Source organism: Jaculus jaculus, chromosome 5 (assembly GCF_020740685.1).
Source record: "Jaculus jaculus isolate mJacJac1 chromosome 5, mJacJac1.mat.Y.cur, whole genome shotgun sequence".
NCBI lineage: Eukaryota > Metazoa > Chordata > Mammalia > Rodentia > Dipodidae > Jaculus > Jaculus jaculus.
In genome coordinates, this window is record NC_059106.1 from 128,247,340 (window position 1) to 128,264,758 (window position 17,419).

At 38.4% G+C, this 17,419-nt stretch overlaps 1 protein-coding gene across 4 annotated transcripts in view; it reads right to left on the reverse strand.

Moving 5' to 3' along the window:
* The window catches only part of Opa1 (OPA1 mitochondrial dynamin like GTPase), a 79,855-nt gene that overhangs the window by 41,122 nt on the left and 21,314 nt on the right, over window positions 1-17,419 (reverse strand). For all 4 annotated transcript variants that reach the window (XM_004654249.2, XM_004654254.3, XM_004654250.2 and 1 more), the window contains 13 exons: window positions 16,382-16,435; window positions 13,670-13,774; window positions 11,659-11,745; window positions 10,833-10,946; window positions 7,724-7,804; window positions 7,532-7,606; window positions 6,408-6,479; window positions 6,219-6,318; window positions 5,767-5,897; window positions 2,434-2,506; window positions 2,256-2,328; window positions 986-1,101; window positions 107-171 (listed from right to left, as the gene is read on the reverse strand). In XM_004654249.2, coding sequence (XP_004654306.1) covers window positions 107-171; window positions 986-1,101; window positions 2,256-2,328; window positions 2,434-2,506; window positions 5,767-5,897; window positions 6,219-6,318; window positions 6,408-6,479; window positions 7,532-7,606; window positions 7,724-7,804; window positions 10,833-10,946; window positions 11,659-11,745; window positions 13,670-13,774; window positions 16,382-16,435 — 1,146 coding nt within the window. The remainder of the gene's footprint in view (window positions 1-106; window positions 172-985; window positions 1,102-2,255; window positions 2,329-2,433; window positions 2,507-5,766; window positions 5,898-6,218; window positions 6,319-6,407; window positions 6,480-7,531; window positions 7,607-7,723; window positions 7,805-10,832; window positions 10,947-11,658; window positions 11,746-13,669; window positions 13,775-16,381; window positions 16,436-17,419) is intronic.

Here is a 17,419-nt window from a genome sequence, read left to right on the forward strand (position 1 = left end):
ACTATAGAAACTTAGCTTACTAGATTTCTCCCATCAGTACCAATTTTGTTAGAATACAGCTCATGAAGATATATACAAAATATGTGAGGCACTGAGATATTATTACCCGGTCAAGTTCTCGCAGGCGAGGGTAGTTATTCTTCCATTCAGTTTCAAGGTTAAAACGCGTTGCTGAGGAAGAAGAAAGATGGTCAAGTTTGCAGATTCCTTCCTTCAAGGTGTAGTGTTCAAGGCCATTCTGAACATCTTCTGGATTAGCTGGACTTCCAAGAGTGTATCTATGTTATTCCTTAGAATTCCAGTATCCTAACAGCTGTCTAACTCTTCTCCTTGATTCTGGCTTCTCCATCTTCATTTCACAAGGACACAACTGCAGTAGTTTAGGTCAGCTGCTAAGGAAGTAGACTCTGGGGTCATACCACTGATATTCATATCTAACTGCTATGTGACCCTGGTTGGGTAGGTTACTCTGCACCACCAATTTCCCTTCTATAAACTGGAAACAAAAATATTATTCACACAAGGATGCTGAGATACTAAATGAATAAACAAGCAAGACTTCCAAATTCTAAGAGGGAAGGAGAGCGTGCTCTTACTGGATGGTTACACAGCAAAGGCAGCGGCAGAGATGTAGGATTCAGGGAGCAGTCTAGCGCAGCAGAAGCGCAGAGTGCTCTGCATCCAGCATTCCCTCAGCTCCTCCTAGAAAGGGGGCCCCGTTCTCTGTAATTGTATAACCTGCCTCTCAAGCACTACTGCAAACTGGCTACTTTGATTTAACTCTGCAACGCTGCTTCTGAAAGGGAAAATACTGTTTTTGTATAATGGGAGGTTGTAAACAACCTTTTCCATTTTCCCCTTACTGTGTAATAATAAGTCAGCAGTGGGTAACTAAGGCAGGAAAAAATATCTAATGAATGCTAAAGGTCATCAACTACCAAAATGCCTAAATTTGTTGCATTATTATTTTAATAAGCTGAATTACCTTTGAAACTATCAGCCTGTTGTTCAACTGACTCTCGAACCATTTTCCAAAAGCAGTCTGATACAGCAAGGCTTAAATTTCTTGTAGTCACCTGGTGTGCCTTTAGCATACTTGTCCTATAAAAAACAAGATCTAAAATATATTAAAATGGCAAAAGAGGGTTGGAAAGATGGCTCAGTGGTTAAAGTGCTTGCCTGCAAATCCTAACAACCTGGGTTCGATTACTCAGTACCCACATAAAGGCAGATACACAAAGTGGCACATGCATCTGGAATTCATTTGCAGCTGCTAGAGGTCCTAGTGTGCCCATTTTCTCTCTCTCTCTCTGCTTGCAAATAAGTACATAAAAATAGTTTTAAAAAATTGCAAAAGATTAGTTCACTCTAATGTGAAAAGCCAGCCGTGTCCAGTAACACTGTGAGGAAGAAAATGGTCTGCACTGAAGCTGCCCAATAATGTAACTCCTCCCCTGAGTTTCATTTTCTGGTATGCTAAGTAGTTTGAACATTAATAATCACATACGACTGGTGAGTACCATAATGGGCAACATCTACATGCTTGTCATTTCCTTCCCAATGGATGGAAAGTCTCCAGCTATGTTTGCAAGAACTACCTGTACTTACATACTAATCTGGAGGCCAATAGTTTTTATTTCTAGAAGTTCTACATATAAAGTTCAAGTGAAATTCAGCTGTCCTTTCAGTTCTTGCTTTCTGCTTTGTGGTTCTGCATCTTATTTTTTTGTTTTCTATAAATTTATTTATTTGCAAGCAGAGAGAGATAGAAGAGAGAGAATGGGCACACCAGGGCCTCCAGCCACTGCAAACAAACTCCAGATGCATGTGCCCCTTGTACTTCTGGCTTACGTGGGTCCTGGGAAATTGAATCCGGGTCCTTTGGTTTCACAGACTAATGCCTTAACCACTAGCCATCTCTTCAGCCCCACATCTTATTTTTTGTCAATATTCCTTTGCTGCCTCCCAAGCCAACGTTGTCTAAAACTGTAAGAGAAATGTTATATTAAAAAAAGATGTTAACTTTTAAAAAGCAGTTTCTATTGTCTTTCAGCATCCACATTCCCAGGGACAGTTGGTCATGCCTACTATGCCATGTGATAGCCCCCAATGTCCAAGAATAGCTTAAGCAGCCTTCATTATGTATAGGCCACTATGTGGAAAAACAGTTAATATTAAGGTAGGAACTATGAAGCATGAACATCAGAGCTATACTCCTGCTACAAAATATGTAAGTATTTTAACAAGACACATACTTTAGGAGTCTTGAATTCTGAAAAAATTCTTCTTCATATTCTTTTATAGCTTCAATGCTTTCAGAGCTGTTTCCTAGGGAAAAACAGTGACCAAATTTTCACCAAGAAAATGAATCTTTATTATAATTTGAAGATAATAGAAACTAAAAATAAATCACAGTAACCCATCTTTCCGTACCTTTTCCTGTTACAACAGCAAAATAGCCAAGAGCTTTCATCGGGAAAAGCTTTCCTTCAATTATCTGCTGAATCTATTTAAATGAGAACAAGAAATGTGAAATGTAGACTTACACAATTTAGATTTTTTAAAATTGATTTATTTGTTTCGGGGGGAGGGAGGCAGATAGAGAGAGAATGGAAATGCCAGTGCCTCTAGCCCTTGCAAATAAACTCGAGATGCATGTGGTTTACAGGAGTACTGGAGAATTGAACCCGGGTCCTTAGGCTTCACAGACAAGCACCTTAACTGCTAAGCCATCTCTCCAGTCCCAGACTTATATAATTTTAAAAAGCATATTATACAATTTGGAAAACAAAGTAATTTTAAGTGCTTTACATACATATGATTATTAAAATATATAAATATGTATTAATGCATTTAAGTGTATTTCAGTTACTTGAAAGAAAATATTTGACTACTGAAATGTTTTAAGATCTATATACCAAAATTAAAATCATGTGCATTACAAGTTAGGCCTTGATTTGCCTTCCTGCAATGCTACTTACTAGCTATACTGATTTAAGTAAAGAAGTTAATTTTTTTAAAAAGTTTGTTGAGATCTTAAAATATGAGATATCTTTTAAAAGGTATTTGGGGGCTGGAGAGATGGCTTAGCAGTTAAGCGCTTGCCTGTAAAGCCTAAGGACCCCAGTTCAAGGCTCGGTTCCCCAGGTCCCACGTTAGCCAGATGCACAAGGGGGTGCATGCGTCTGGAGTTCGTTTGCAGAGGCTGGAAGCCCTGGCGTGCCCATTCTCTCTCTCTCCCTCTATCTGTCTTTCTCTCTGTGTCTGTCACTCTCAAATAAATAAATAAAAAATTAAAAAAATTTAAAAAAAATTAAAAAAAAAGTATTTGGACCCATTAGTTCAACTCTTTTAAGAACAAAAATCCTGTCCTGCAGATAATCAAAACTACACTCTGTACAGAAAATGCATATTTGCATAGATCTAGTACACATAGTCTAAGAATTTCTTTTCATTTCATTTTATTTATTTATTTATTTGAGAGAGTGAGAGAGGGAGAGACAGAGAGAGAATGGATGCTCCAGGGAAATGAACTCGAGACGCATGTGCCAACTTGTACATCTGGTTTACATGAGTCCTGAGAAGCAAACCTATGTCCTTCAGCTTTGCAGGCAGGTATCTTAACTACTAAGCCATCTCCCCATACCTCAGTCTAAGATTTTCTACGCCTGGTTCATTCAGTTTAATACGAGGCAGGAATACCTCCTGCAAGAAAAGTTACAACTGAGGTTAATGCTTAATCTTGGACAGATAAAGGAGTGAAATAAGCTTCAGGTGGATTTCAATTGAAGTTCAAAGTGTCCATCTACAGAAGTAAGAAATGAAAGGAATGGAGAGAAATGCAGGTCGCAGAAATTTCTTTCTAGTTCTCTTCTCCCCCTTTTCACATCAGTACCTATACTGCCAGAGCAGGCCTTATTCTTAGAAAAAGTCAAAGAGGAAGACAGGGAGGTGGTGAAGAAAAGAGTTAACATAGCAGGCCTGAGGCTCTCCTACAAAAGGCCTGCTTACCTTTGCTTGGCATCTGGAAACTTCATGGCAAATAATCCCCTACACACACAAAAAAAACTTTAACTAGACGATGGTGGCTCAATGGGCAAGTAATGTGGTCTGTGCTGACAGATACCTTCCTTCTGGAAATCTGGGATTTTGATATATGAGGGAGCCTACCTGACCAACTTCTGATTAAAACCTTAGTGGGAGCCTTTAATGAGCAACTTGGAGCAATGAAGTGTGCCCTCTGTGACTTTACTGGGAGAAGACCCCCAGTAACCTAAGCTGGCTGCCTCCTAACTTCATCCCAGACACCTCTGCTTTGCGCTTTTGTTTTGCAACATTTGAATCCTGATTGTGAGTCTGACTAGTTGCAAGTCCTGTGAATCATTGAGCCTCAGGCTGGTGTGTTGGGGAAACTGCTGACAAAGGTACAAGCCCACTAAGTCCACGTTGGGAAAGGAAGACAAAGATGCAGCAGCAGTGGGGATGGCTTTTTGAAGTTGTTGTTTTACAGGGGATGAAAGAACAGTATCAATTTATTATTATTATTCATATGACAGTCATAATTTCGTATGAATGTATCTATTCGAACCACTTTGTGTTACTTACTTAGCTCATGAATTCATCACAGCCTATGACAGTGTATCATTGATACTGTTACCACCAGACATGGAAGCCTTAAGTACTGAAAAGCTGAATACTTTACCCAACATCATGCTGCTAACAAATGGGAGTACTAAGATTTGAAACTAAAAAAACCTGATTACAGACTCCATTCTTCTCATCACTCCTTTGTACTTGACAGTTAAGTAGACATCATGACTTTTGTCAGAGATGCACCCAAATAAGTCTTCCATGCAAGGTGACCTTGAAATAAAACTCTCTTTGTTAAAGGAGGAGGAAAAAGGAAAGCTGTTATAGATGACAGGATAACAACTCCAAAAATTATTTTTCTTTTTCTCTCTCTCTCTTTTTTTCAAGGTAGGGTTTCACTCTGGTCCAGGCTGACCTGAAATTCACTATGCAGTCTCAGGGTGGCCTCAAACTCGTGGCGGTCCTCCTACCTCTGCCTCCCAAGTGCTGGGATTAAAAGGCCCAAAAATAATTTTTCTAACAGACACTGTATACATGTACAAAGTTTCAGAAATAAAACGATTTTAGATTTAATATAATCAAATAGACTAATGCGTTGCTGACTGGCTTCAGGAAGTAACTAGGTCTGCCCAAGAACATGGAGTCAGTTGATGGAGCATGAAGAAGAATGCTGGGGTCTGACCATACCCAATTCAATGCTTTTCCTACTATAAGCATCTCCAATATGGTTGTGATGAAGTAGGCAACGAAATGTTTATCTGAAGCAAAAAAACCCGGCATATACAGGGTCCAAAATGAATGTATACAGTCAGCAATTTATAGTTATCAAGTCAGGAAGGCAGAGGGAGAAAGAGAGAGAGACAGGGCAGAAAGGAGGGATGGAGGGGAGAGAGACGAGAGAAAGGAGGAGGGAAAGAGAGGGTACAAACAGAGTTAATGATTATGTTAGCATATATAATTATCTAAAAGCAATATTAATGACTTAAGTATTTTGGGAATAAATAAACAGTAATATATCCTAGAATAATGTTTAACTTAGTACAACCTTCTAAAAACTTTCACTACATATGTCAGAAGATTTCTTTCATTCTTTTTCTTTCCTCTTTAAATAATCCTTACCATAGGTGGAACTTATACAAAAATAAAAAGTTCTTAGAATTAAAACCTTGTCCTTACCCTGCTTGGACTGGCTACATTTTTCTCTGCCAGGTCTACTTTGGTCAAAACAAAGATGGTCCTTCTTCCATGAGGGTCCATTTGACTAACCAAGTCGGTAACAATACTGCGCTCAGCATCCACAGACCCATCTGAAAAAGAGTTGAAAACAATGCTGTAATAACTACAAAGTAAACTGTAAAGACTTATCACAAGCTGTATATGCAATGAAGTTGACATTAGAGCACAAAATACTTCCTTAGTAATTTACCTTATGCAAAGAATTGTAGACAATATAAATTTCAATGACACCAAAAGTGAAAATTATCAAAGGAACCCCAAAATGCCATTCTACTGACTAATAACAAGAGAGAAGGTAAAAACACCCTTCTCTTACATAGTTACATGACATGCACTAGAGTAAAGGGCTTGAGGAAGTACAGTCGTCACCACATTCTTCCGCTGGGATTTACCTTGAATACATAGGATGATGGCATTGGGGTTCTGCATGTAAGCTTTGCTGATACTGAATATGGTTTCCTTTGTGTCTGGAGCCATGCCTGACGTCACAGTCTTGAAGAGAAAGGTTTGCAATGTCATTAGAAATGTCTTTCAGGGTAGGAATGAAATCATGTAGCTGTTCTGTGTTTGTGTATACATACATTAATCACGCCTGGTAAGTCCACAAGCACCATCCTCTGCAGCCCAGGGCCTTTGACATTTAAGGATATAGTCTATTTAGAAAGACAAAAATACATCCAATTTGACAGGTGAATTTGCTAATAGTTTTGGTGATACATACTCTGGAAATTTTAGTTTCTTCATTCAGACATGCCATTTGGGGGGAAAAAGTGATTTTTCACTTGATTCCAAAATAACTATTCTGGCAAACTACTTTTAGGATTATAAGTTATTTAGAATATTAAAAAAGACAAGCAAAAAAAATCTAGGAGCTGAGGAAATGAATCAATCAGTAAAGTGCCTGCCACAACAGCATGAGGACCTTAGCTCCGATCCCCACATAAATTCTGGGCATGGTGATCTGCACCTGTAATCCCAGCCCTGCAGAGATGGAGACAGGAGGATGCCTGGGACTTACTGGCTAGATAGTCTAACCAAACTTGTGACCTCCAAGATTAGGGAGAGACCTGTCTCAAAAAAGTAAGATAGAGCTTGGTGTGGTGGTGCATGCCTTTAATCCCAGCAGTCGGGAGGCAGAGATAGGAGGATCACCGAGAGTTTGAGGCTACCCTGAGACTCCATAGTGAATTCCAGGTCAGCCTGAACTACAAGACCCTACCTTGAAAAACAAAACAAAAACACAAAATAAAAAAATAAGATGAAGGGCTGGAGAGATGGCTTAGCTGTTAAGTGCTTGCCTGTGAAGCCTAAGGACCCCGGTTCGAGGCTCAATTCCCCAGGACCTACGTTAGCCAGATGCACGAGGGGCGCACGCATCTGGAGCTCATTTGCAGTGGCTGGGGGCCCTGCCGCGCCCATTCTCTCCCTCTGTATCTGCCTTTCTTTCTGTGTCTGTCACTCTCAAATAAATAAACAACAACAAAAAAAAAGATGAAGTGCAACTGAGGAATTTCTGTCTTCTACACACTGCACAAGTGCTCACACATATACAAACATGCATGCATATCACACACACACACCGACAACACATCTATGCATCCTGGAAGAGCGATAATCTAAACATGAGCATCAGTACCATAATTCATTTCAAAGCATAAAGACTACATTTCCCTAAAACACTGTTGAAATGAATTGCGACCCTTACCTCAGGGCTAACAGTACAACCTTCTTTCACATTTTTCCTCATTCTGAGCTCAATTTCATGTCTTAATGCTGCAAGCTATTAGTAGAAAAGAACAAAAATCTTAGGGAAATATTAGTTCACAAACATTCCATTTAATTGTCTTACAAGAGGTTATAAAGTTATAAATATGAACCTGAGATGAATTCTACTCACATCTTCCTCTTTGGTAAGATCAAACTCCCGAGAACTATCTTTGAACAAGGCCACATGGTGTGGACCTTCACTCAGAGTCACCTAAAATTAAAAGAAAACTGAGATCTAACAACACATTGGCAATGAATATGAATTCCCATAGTATTTACATGCTACAGACAGGGCCAATATACTACAAGAATCTGGGTCACTTCAGGGTACGTATAGGAAGGTTGCCTGGAGCTGACAGTTCTGTACTGTTCATGTGCACATCACCCCCAAAGTCTGTGATTTCTAAACAGACAAGGGGTATATTATGTCTTTTATGACCTAAAATGCTGCTGCCCTTACATTCCCCAATGTCATGTAGAGTATCAAGTCACCACTCTAAAACTTGAAAAACTGAAACACAATCTAGCAATTAACTTACAAGATGAATTCAGGTAAAGGACAAATCATCCAATCACCATCTACCAATACACGAGCTCTATGTGCAGATGATTACATACAAAATTGACTGTCTATGCTCTGGGAGAAATACATGATATAAATGAACAATGTGGCAAAATCCAGAGTGTCACAGCAGAGATTTGAGCGACACATTTTACCAGTCAATAGTTTTGCAAGAACTCCTGAACTTCATATTCCTTAAGATTTAAATTATAAATTTTCAAGTTTCCATAATTATGTTTCTTTACTTTAAAAATATAAATCCTTTGCCAGGTGTGGTGGTGCACACCATTAATCCCAGCACTCGGGAGGCAGAGGTAGGAGAATCGTCATGAGTTTGAGTCTGAGGCCCTTCAGAGACTGCATAATGAATTCCAGGTCATCCTGGGCTAGTGAGATCCTACTTCGAAAAACTAAATAAATACATATATATACATATATATATATGCTTCCACCGGAATTAGCAAAGTAACCCACATAAAAACACAAAAATCAGTTCCTGCAAGCAATAATGGCAGCTTGGGTTAGAGTCTAGGATCCCAGGATCCCAAAGGACATAGGAAGGATCTTCCTGCAGCTATTTTCACCAGAACACTGGCTAATTAGTAGACTAAAACAGAGACTCAAGAGACAAACTTAATATCTATAGTTATTTATTGGTCCAAATACACAAACAATTGAATTCAAGGTTATCAGGTACCAAGATCTCAGAGAAAAATGAACTCTAGAAATGAACCTTGAAAAACTAAACCCTGCATCCTGCACACGATGTCCCTTCCAGGGCTTGTGCATATTAAGGACTCAAGCAGATAACAGCTGCTAAGAGGCTGAAATTCTAGGTCAAGATTTTGCCAATTTTACTGTTCTGAGGAGAGGAAAACAAGGTGTTCAAGATTAAAGGACTCCCTCTACATTACAGAAGACTATGAGAGCTCAAAGAGGTAGCCTTGTCTGTTTCTAGGAAACCTGCCCACATCCTCTGTGCGTGCAGAACAAAGACAACTCTTTCCTGAAGTGTCCTCTACAAGGAAGGTGACAATAATGATACAAAAGGTAGGTTTCCAGTTTTTCTGACATTGACTGCAGAGTATATGTTCCCTTTGGAATTTTCCTTCATTGGTAAAATCGATACATGAAGTTAGGCATATTCTGAGCAATGAAGAGGGAACGAGGACCACATAACACAATCTAATTCACAGCCGGACCCATGAAGCTCACTAAACTGCCCAGTGTTCCTTGTTACGGTTACATGGAATTCCCTTCTTGAAGACTTTCTCATCAGTCTCACTGCCTCACTCTACCACTATTCTGGCCATACTTCCTGGTGATCTCCACTTTCCAATTCCTTAATTACTTTATATATATTCTGAATGTGAAAGAAACACAATAAAAAACCAACAAGAAATCACTTCAAATTTATGTTTCCAGAGTTAATGGGGACTTAGCCTGGCTCCCCAGTCTTCACATTTCTGGACTTTACAAGTTCACTTCACTACACTCCAGAGCCACCACACTGTCTTAGGAAAGACTTTCCTCAATCCCTTGTTCCTTCTCCTTATTCAGTGTCTGATAAGATGGCTGCTTCTAGTACAGAAAGCAGAAGCAAACAACTTCCACATCTCCATCCACTTGCCTCCACCTGCAAACTGACTACTGCTCTGCAGTCTTGTTTTCATCTCCCAGCAGGGCTCAGGGCTCACTTAGCTCACTCCTACTTCCCAGCATGGCTCCATGTCTCCTCTCATCACACCAGGCGACGATTATATGTCCTCCCATCACACCAGGTGACTATCCCCTCAACCCACTTTAGCTCACTCCTACTTCTCAGCATGGCTCCATGTCTCTTCCCATCACACCAGGTGACCATCCCCTCTAAACTCACTTTAGCTCACTCCTACTTCCCAGCATGGCTCCATGTCTCCCTCTATCACACCAGGTGACCATCCCCTCTATATCCACTTTAGCTCACTCCTACTTTCCAGCATGGCTCCATGTTTCCACCCATCATACCAGGTGACCATCCCCTCAGTACCCACTTTAGCTCACTCCTACTTCCAAGCATGGTTCCATGTCTCCTCACACTGGCTGACTTTCACATGTTAGCTATTTGCTCCCTTTTCCAGTACCTCTGACAGTGGCAAGGATGCAATCCCCACTTGTGATGTGTCTCTTCTTACTCTACTCTTTCCTTTGGAGCCTTGACCCAGTAAGGTCATGGTTTGTAATACAATCCTGAGATATTTCATCTTGACTCTGAAACCTGGGTAGAGCAAGATCCTACCTTGAAAAACAAAAATCACAATGGCACTCAGTGTACTAATATCTTTAAAATCATCTCTTGACTCAGCATATTTCAATTGCTATTGCCCTGTTTCTCTGATCTCTTTCATATCCATAGTTCATGGGTTCCATTTCTATCATTCTCATTTTCGTCCTCAGTCTCTCTGTGTGCCTTACACAGAATCAAACCCACTGGGTTGTAATATCCTCTCCCACCACTCTACTCTAAGTCACTCTTAGATCCTGACACAGGCCTCCTGGCTGTGCTGTGTACTGATTTCTACACTGACAGTGGTTCATGTGCTACAAAGGAACCTCTTCTTTCACTACAGTCTTTATGTCAACACAATGGACAGACCTCACTGAAAAGGCACTTTACTCAGATGGCCTAATTTCCTACCTTTACTGGAGAACGTGTCATCATCTCTCCAGATCCTCGTGGGAATATTCGTGCTTGGGCAATCATTTCCAACACACTTGTTTTTCCAGCACTCTGATCTCCAACTACAACAACCTTACAGCAAACAAATGATATTTACTTTTATTTTTATGATACCAAATTAAATGAAAGTGAATTTGAAATAATACTATGCATTCTTTAGTCTTCATATATAGCTATAATTAAAGGCACAATTTCTGAAAACAAATCTATGCAAAAGTGATGATTAGTACACAGAGGTATACTGAAAATATGCATAGTAAAATATCAATTGGAACCATTACTTACAACCAAATTAATTAAAATTAAATTTAAAAATGCTAACAAAAAAGTTACTTCTGGGTTAGGAATGTGGCTCAGTGGTACAATGCTGAGCTAAAATAGTTATTTCTAAAACCAGATCATTAACTTTTCACAAATCTTTTCAATAGCTTCTTTACTTTTCACAAGCACACAATGAGTTCTATTGGGTGAAATTTCATTCATATGTTTACTTTGCTACTCAGTATTTTAATTATAAATATAACATTTAATAATGCCAAACACCTGACTTTTTTTCAAAATACTTACATGTAAATAATACATAAAGTACTTATGTTTACTTATGTGGACCAAAATATAAGTAACCAACCAATACTTAGTGCTCAAGTTATCCCCAGAACACAGGAGTTATGATTATGGAGGTACAGCACTTGCCCAGCATGCACGAGGCCCAAGCCACATGATTTCTGAGAAGCATATTCTCTTGTTAAGAAGCAAGCTTACTGTCTACTGATTTTTCACTTACACGTGGCAAATGATCTTGAGTATTGTAACTGGCATCATAATCGGACAGGACATCAAGAACTTCAGAATACATATCAATCAGAGATTTCTGTAAAATTTTTCAAAATCAATAAAAAATAGTACAAAATATCAAGAAAAATGACTACAGAGAAAGAAGCTAAAAATTCAAATTTACTTTGCTGTTGGCAATAACATAAATACAATTCCATAGAAAAAGAAGTACAAAATAAAATTCCATTTCCTCTTCAGTTTATTTTATTTAAAGATAAACTGATTTAGCAGCCAGGCATGGAGGCACACACCTTTAATCCCAGCACTCAGGAGGCATACGTAGGAGGATCACTATGAGTTTGAGGCCACCTTGAGACTACATAGTGAATTCTCGGTCAGCCTGGACTAGAGTGAGACCCTACCTCGAAAAACAAAACAAAACAAAAGAGATACTGATTAGAAGCTGGGAAGATGGAGCCTTCAACAGGTGAACAAGGGTCCATTGTGTAGGTGTGGCCTAGAGGGTAAGTGTGCTCTGACAACAAACAGCACATGGCACAAGTGTCAGGGAGAGATGTCTGCATGACTTCTCTCTGTACATCATGATGGAGCAGGGCACCCTGCCCTTAACGAGCTTCAAGAAAAATATCTGATGGACAAACACAGAGGCTTGGGAAGTAAAGGTAACAATTAAGCTGATGTTTTCATAAGTATCAGTTTAATGCCAAGTGGAAGTGGGAACATTATGAGAGCTTAAGGTTCCTTTTGTCTCTCAATATGTAGAAATAACTAAATGGCAAGTAATTGCCACTACATCTACCTAAAAATTAACAATAACCCCCCCCAAAAATCATTACCATTGCATTTTATGAGAGAAAATACCATTTTGTAGGTAACTCTCGGCATTTCATACCAGCTGGACATGGCTTTTCCTAACTTCCAAGTGTCATGTGTAAATATTGTTCTCTTTATTGGTTTTGTGTAGTCACAATGTAGAGTCAGTACTACTACTACATACTGGTTAAGCTAGATACACTGCAGTAAGTAATGGGTACTCATTCTGAGTCTGCCTGACAATAGGATGCATGCTAATATATACAACTTGTGCTGGTGAGTGGGGGATAGTATGACTTAAATTATCGACACAAATAATTGTCACCCCATTGATGAAAACAATATTAAAATATGCTTTTAGGCCGGGCATGGTGGCACACGCCTTTAATCCCAGAATTTGGGAGGCAGAGGCAGGAGGATTGTTATGTGTTCGAGGCCACCCTGAGATTACCTAGTGAATTCCAGGTCAGCCTGAGACTACAGCAACACCCTACCTTGGAAAAAAAATTTTTTTTTTCTTTTTTCAAAAATTTTTCAATGTGCAAGGAATCTCCCCTGAGAAGACAAATGTTAATTACTTAAAACTTTTATATCATTATATTCTATTTCCAAGGACAGACAGACAGAGAGAGAGAGAGAGAGAAAGAAAGAGGGAGGTAGGGAGGGAGGGAGGACAGAGGAGAGAGAGGCAAAGAGAGAGAAAGGGCATGCTAGGCCTTCTAGCTGCTGTAAACAAACTCTAGATATGTGTTACTTTGTGCATTTGGTTTTATGTGGGTACTGGGGAATCAAATGGCTGGGCCACCTTTCCAGCCCCAAATGTTAATTATCTTAAACTGAAGAATATATCCCAGAAATACAAATGAAGCAATGGTGATATCTTCCCAAATCTTATTAGTGTTCACTAATCCACTGATTATAATTTTATAGATGAAAGAAATTAAACCTAAAGATAAAGTAGGAATTTCATAAAATAAGTTGATTCACAAGAACTTCCTCTTAAAAAATGAAGATTTATGGGCATAACTTAAAATGAATCTTTGGATGCTACAAGTAGTGAGATGTTGACATAAGGCTAGAATATAAATATACTGTATACTTTATGGTTTCTTAAAACTTTTTATTGATGATCACACAATGTTTCCCATGTTCTGAGAATTAACAAAATTAAGATAAACTCAAAATACCTTAAGTTTTCTATGATGGATGCCTTTGTCATCTTTCTGTAATACTAATTTTCTCAGTTCTTTGTTCTCCTTTTCTAAACGTTCCAAGATTCTCTGATACTTTAACTACAGCAGAATAGAACACAAAACTACGTAAGAGAAAGGCAGGTTAACAAGTAATTAAGTCTAATTAAAATCTCCCCAAATTATAAAGTTGTACCACTCAACTACTTATGAAATAAACTATGGTTACCTTTTGCAAAGTGAAACTCATAATTTTCTGTCATACCTTAGATTTTAACCTTCTGAGAACAAAGTAAGTAATAAGAGGTCATGCCTCCCCCCAAAAAAGAAGTCATGGTCCCATCCTCAGAGAATGCCCAACTTAGGTCAAATTAAAGTACATAAATTATATAGTATGAGAAAGTAGAACTAGATAGATTGCATGGAAAACAGATTGTATATGGCACTTATATTCAGCAATATCAAATTAAAATTTTTGCTATTTAAAACAGTCACTGGTTACACTAACTACTGACCACTTAAGATATGGCTGATTCTAATCAATACATGTTATAAATAAAAAATGATTTATTGATATATAGTACATGAATTATATGTTGAAAGGATACTAATTTGGGATATATTGGGTCAAATAAAATATATTATAAAATAAATTGCAACCGTTTCTTTTTTAATGTGTCAATTAAAATTTTCACCTATGGCCTGCATATTTCTTTCTACTCAGTGTCAATGACATAAATATAGATAAGTCCATAGCTTATTCTATTATCCATTCTCCACAGTACAGCAATGCTCAGTGGATAATGACTACAAATGCAGAAGTCACAAGTGGACCTCCACTGGCTCATTTCCCTATAAATATGGCAACTATTGGGTGTATATGGGGAGGTCTGCATTTTCTCTGTGGTACAGTGCCAACTGTGTAACCACCCTGCAAGGGAGTGCTGCCAGGTTGTCCTAAAGCTCTAGAACAAATAATTCTCAAATTATTCTCAATCACAATTACCCTGAGGGCTTTGAAAGTAAAGATTCTATCTGGGTGTAATAGTGTGCATGTCTACAACCCCAGCATTCAGGAGGCTGAGGCAGGATGATTTTGAGCTCTAGATCAGCTCCACAGTGAAACCTTATTTCAAAAATCAAAACCATACAAACAATAAAACAAAATAATCCTCCCCTTAAAGTCTGCTGGGTTCCATTGCTAGGGGGTTTGGTATGGCGCCAAGAATCTCCTTTTCTAACAAGCTCCCAGAGAATACTGATGTCATAGCTCCAGATCATGTTTAAAGACAAATGATTGTTTATTTGTTTTTCTTGGGGGGGGCGGGCTGTCGGGGAGCAATGGGCTAGACAGCAACTGGATTACTGCCCATGTTGAGACCAGTGATTCTTTATTTTTTAAATTAGTATACAAAAAAGTATCATTATGACATATTCAAATAAAATTTATTTTAGTCGACTCACTTCTTCGCCAAATCCCTGCTCCCTTTTTATTCCCCCCTCTCCTTTCTGTGTCCTTTGCCCTCCCCTCCCTCCTTCTCCACATCACCATTTAATCTCTCTTGAGGCCAATGATTCCTAACTTATGGCAGAGTAGCCTTAAGAAAGACTTGGGGCTACTCAAAGCACGAATGAGTCTAGTGTATGGATAGATGTGAGAATCAATGAAGGAAGTCTGTGGTTGCAAGTATACTACTTGTTTAGCTCCAGTCACATTGTCCTTGCTTTAAGTTTTTTCTCTAATAAGAGCGAGCCAAATAATGTCTTTTAACTGTTAAAAATAACTTTTAATTGTTATACATCATTGTTATTTATATAGAATCACTGTTGAGGGAGCAATAGAGCAGTTTCACACTAGAACATTAGCTATTGATTACATTGTACAGAATAGATTCTTTTTAAAAATACTTTATTTATTTATTGAGAGGAGAAGAGAGGGGCATATAGAGAAAATGGGCATGCCCAGTCCTCCAGCCACTGCAACTGAACTCCAGACCTAGTGCACTGGCTTTATATAGGATCTGTGGAATTAAACCTGGGTTCTTTGGCTTTGCAGGCAAGTGCCTTCACCACTAAGCCATCTCTCCAGCCCCAGAAGAGATTCTTAAAATACCCATTTTTTTTTTTTTAAATCATCAACTTACAGTAGCAGAAGAGAAGAAATTATGGTATCAGGAAATACCTTTAGGAAAATCCTTTATGATTGGTTTGAGGTTTCAGAGAAGCAAATGAAAATGGTTTCAGAGGGCTCATCAGAACTATGTGTGACTCAGCTCAAATTTCTTTACCTGATATACCAATTAAGGGAATTGGCCTACCAGAGTAAAAATAAACATTAAGTTATACAAGGACAAACCGCTATCACCTTTTAAAATAATAGTTTGTCTTTAAAATTAGAAGGACAAGATTCACTCAAAGTAGGTTTCTGCACCTAAATGAGCTAACTCAGTGTTACCTAGTTCCTTCTTTACTCATTTCCTACCTTTTATAACTATTGGCAATAAGGGTCTATCACTAACCATTCAAAATTTGCTTTGTTGAAGAACTAAGTTTCCATATTGGTATAATTACATTAGATTATCAGAAAAAGTTTCTGGGGCTAGGGATGGAGCTCAATGGCAAAGTGCTTGTTAGCACTTTCAATGATGGGGGTTCAATCTCTAGCACCTCAGCAAGAGAACATACTAGGGTTCTTACTTGTTAGATTACCTGAGTATGCAGAAGTTCTTCTTGAAGTTGGTCAATTTTTTCTTTGTCTGATACCTAAATATACAAAATAAACTAATTTTAGTTGAATAGAATTAGGTTTATATAGAATGTACAGTAAGTTAATATTTTAGAGAAGTATTAACAGTAAAAACTACTGGATTTATACCCTTTTGATCAAAGCAAATTTTAAATCAAGTGATTTATGCATTCACCCATAAATTAAAAAGAGTTAATTAAAGTCATTTGTTATTAAATAAAAACACCTTAAGGAGTCCCTTTGTCATTACCATTCTGGTTGCCTGTCATAAAAGACTTATTAAAAAAAAAAAATAAGAGGGCTGAAGCGATGCCTTAGCAGTTAAGGCACTTGCCTGTGAAGCCTAAGAATGGATGTTTCAATCTCCAGGTCCCATGTAGCCAGGCACACAGTGATGCAAGCACATAGTCACACATGTGCACAAGGGGGATCAGACATCTGGAGTTTGTACACAGCAGCTGAAAGACCCTAGTGTGACTATTCTTTCTTTCCCCTTCTTTCTCTCTCTCAAAAACATAATAAACAAAATTATAAACCATCTACTCTCTGGCTTTAAAAAAGAGAGAGAGGACCATGTGGTTACTATCTTTGTAAGAGGGCACTCTGTTAAAGCACAGGGGCTGAGACATTTGAAGCAATGAGGCACTGAGCCACCTCCAGAAATCTATTTTGGGAAATCAGACACCTGCTACTGTGTATAGCTACTGGACACACTATCCTTTTAGGATAAAATCTCTATGCCTGCACTTTAGGTAGGAAGTGCAGAGTAAGTGCAAAGGACAACCTGCATCTTCAGTGTTAAGTGAAGCCAAATGCTTGCCTTTAAATTCAACTCCAATACAAGATCAGCTAACTTATAATACATAAATATATCTACTGAAATGAAACCACTTAAGCAACTGAAATTGGCATAAAATAAAAAGATAAAATTCACACATATTGTGTAAACTACTTCAAACTGGTATTAACATTGCTAAGGTAAACATTCTAAAAAGCTAAGA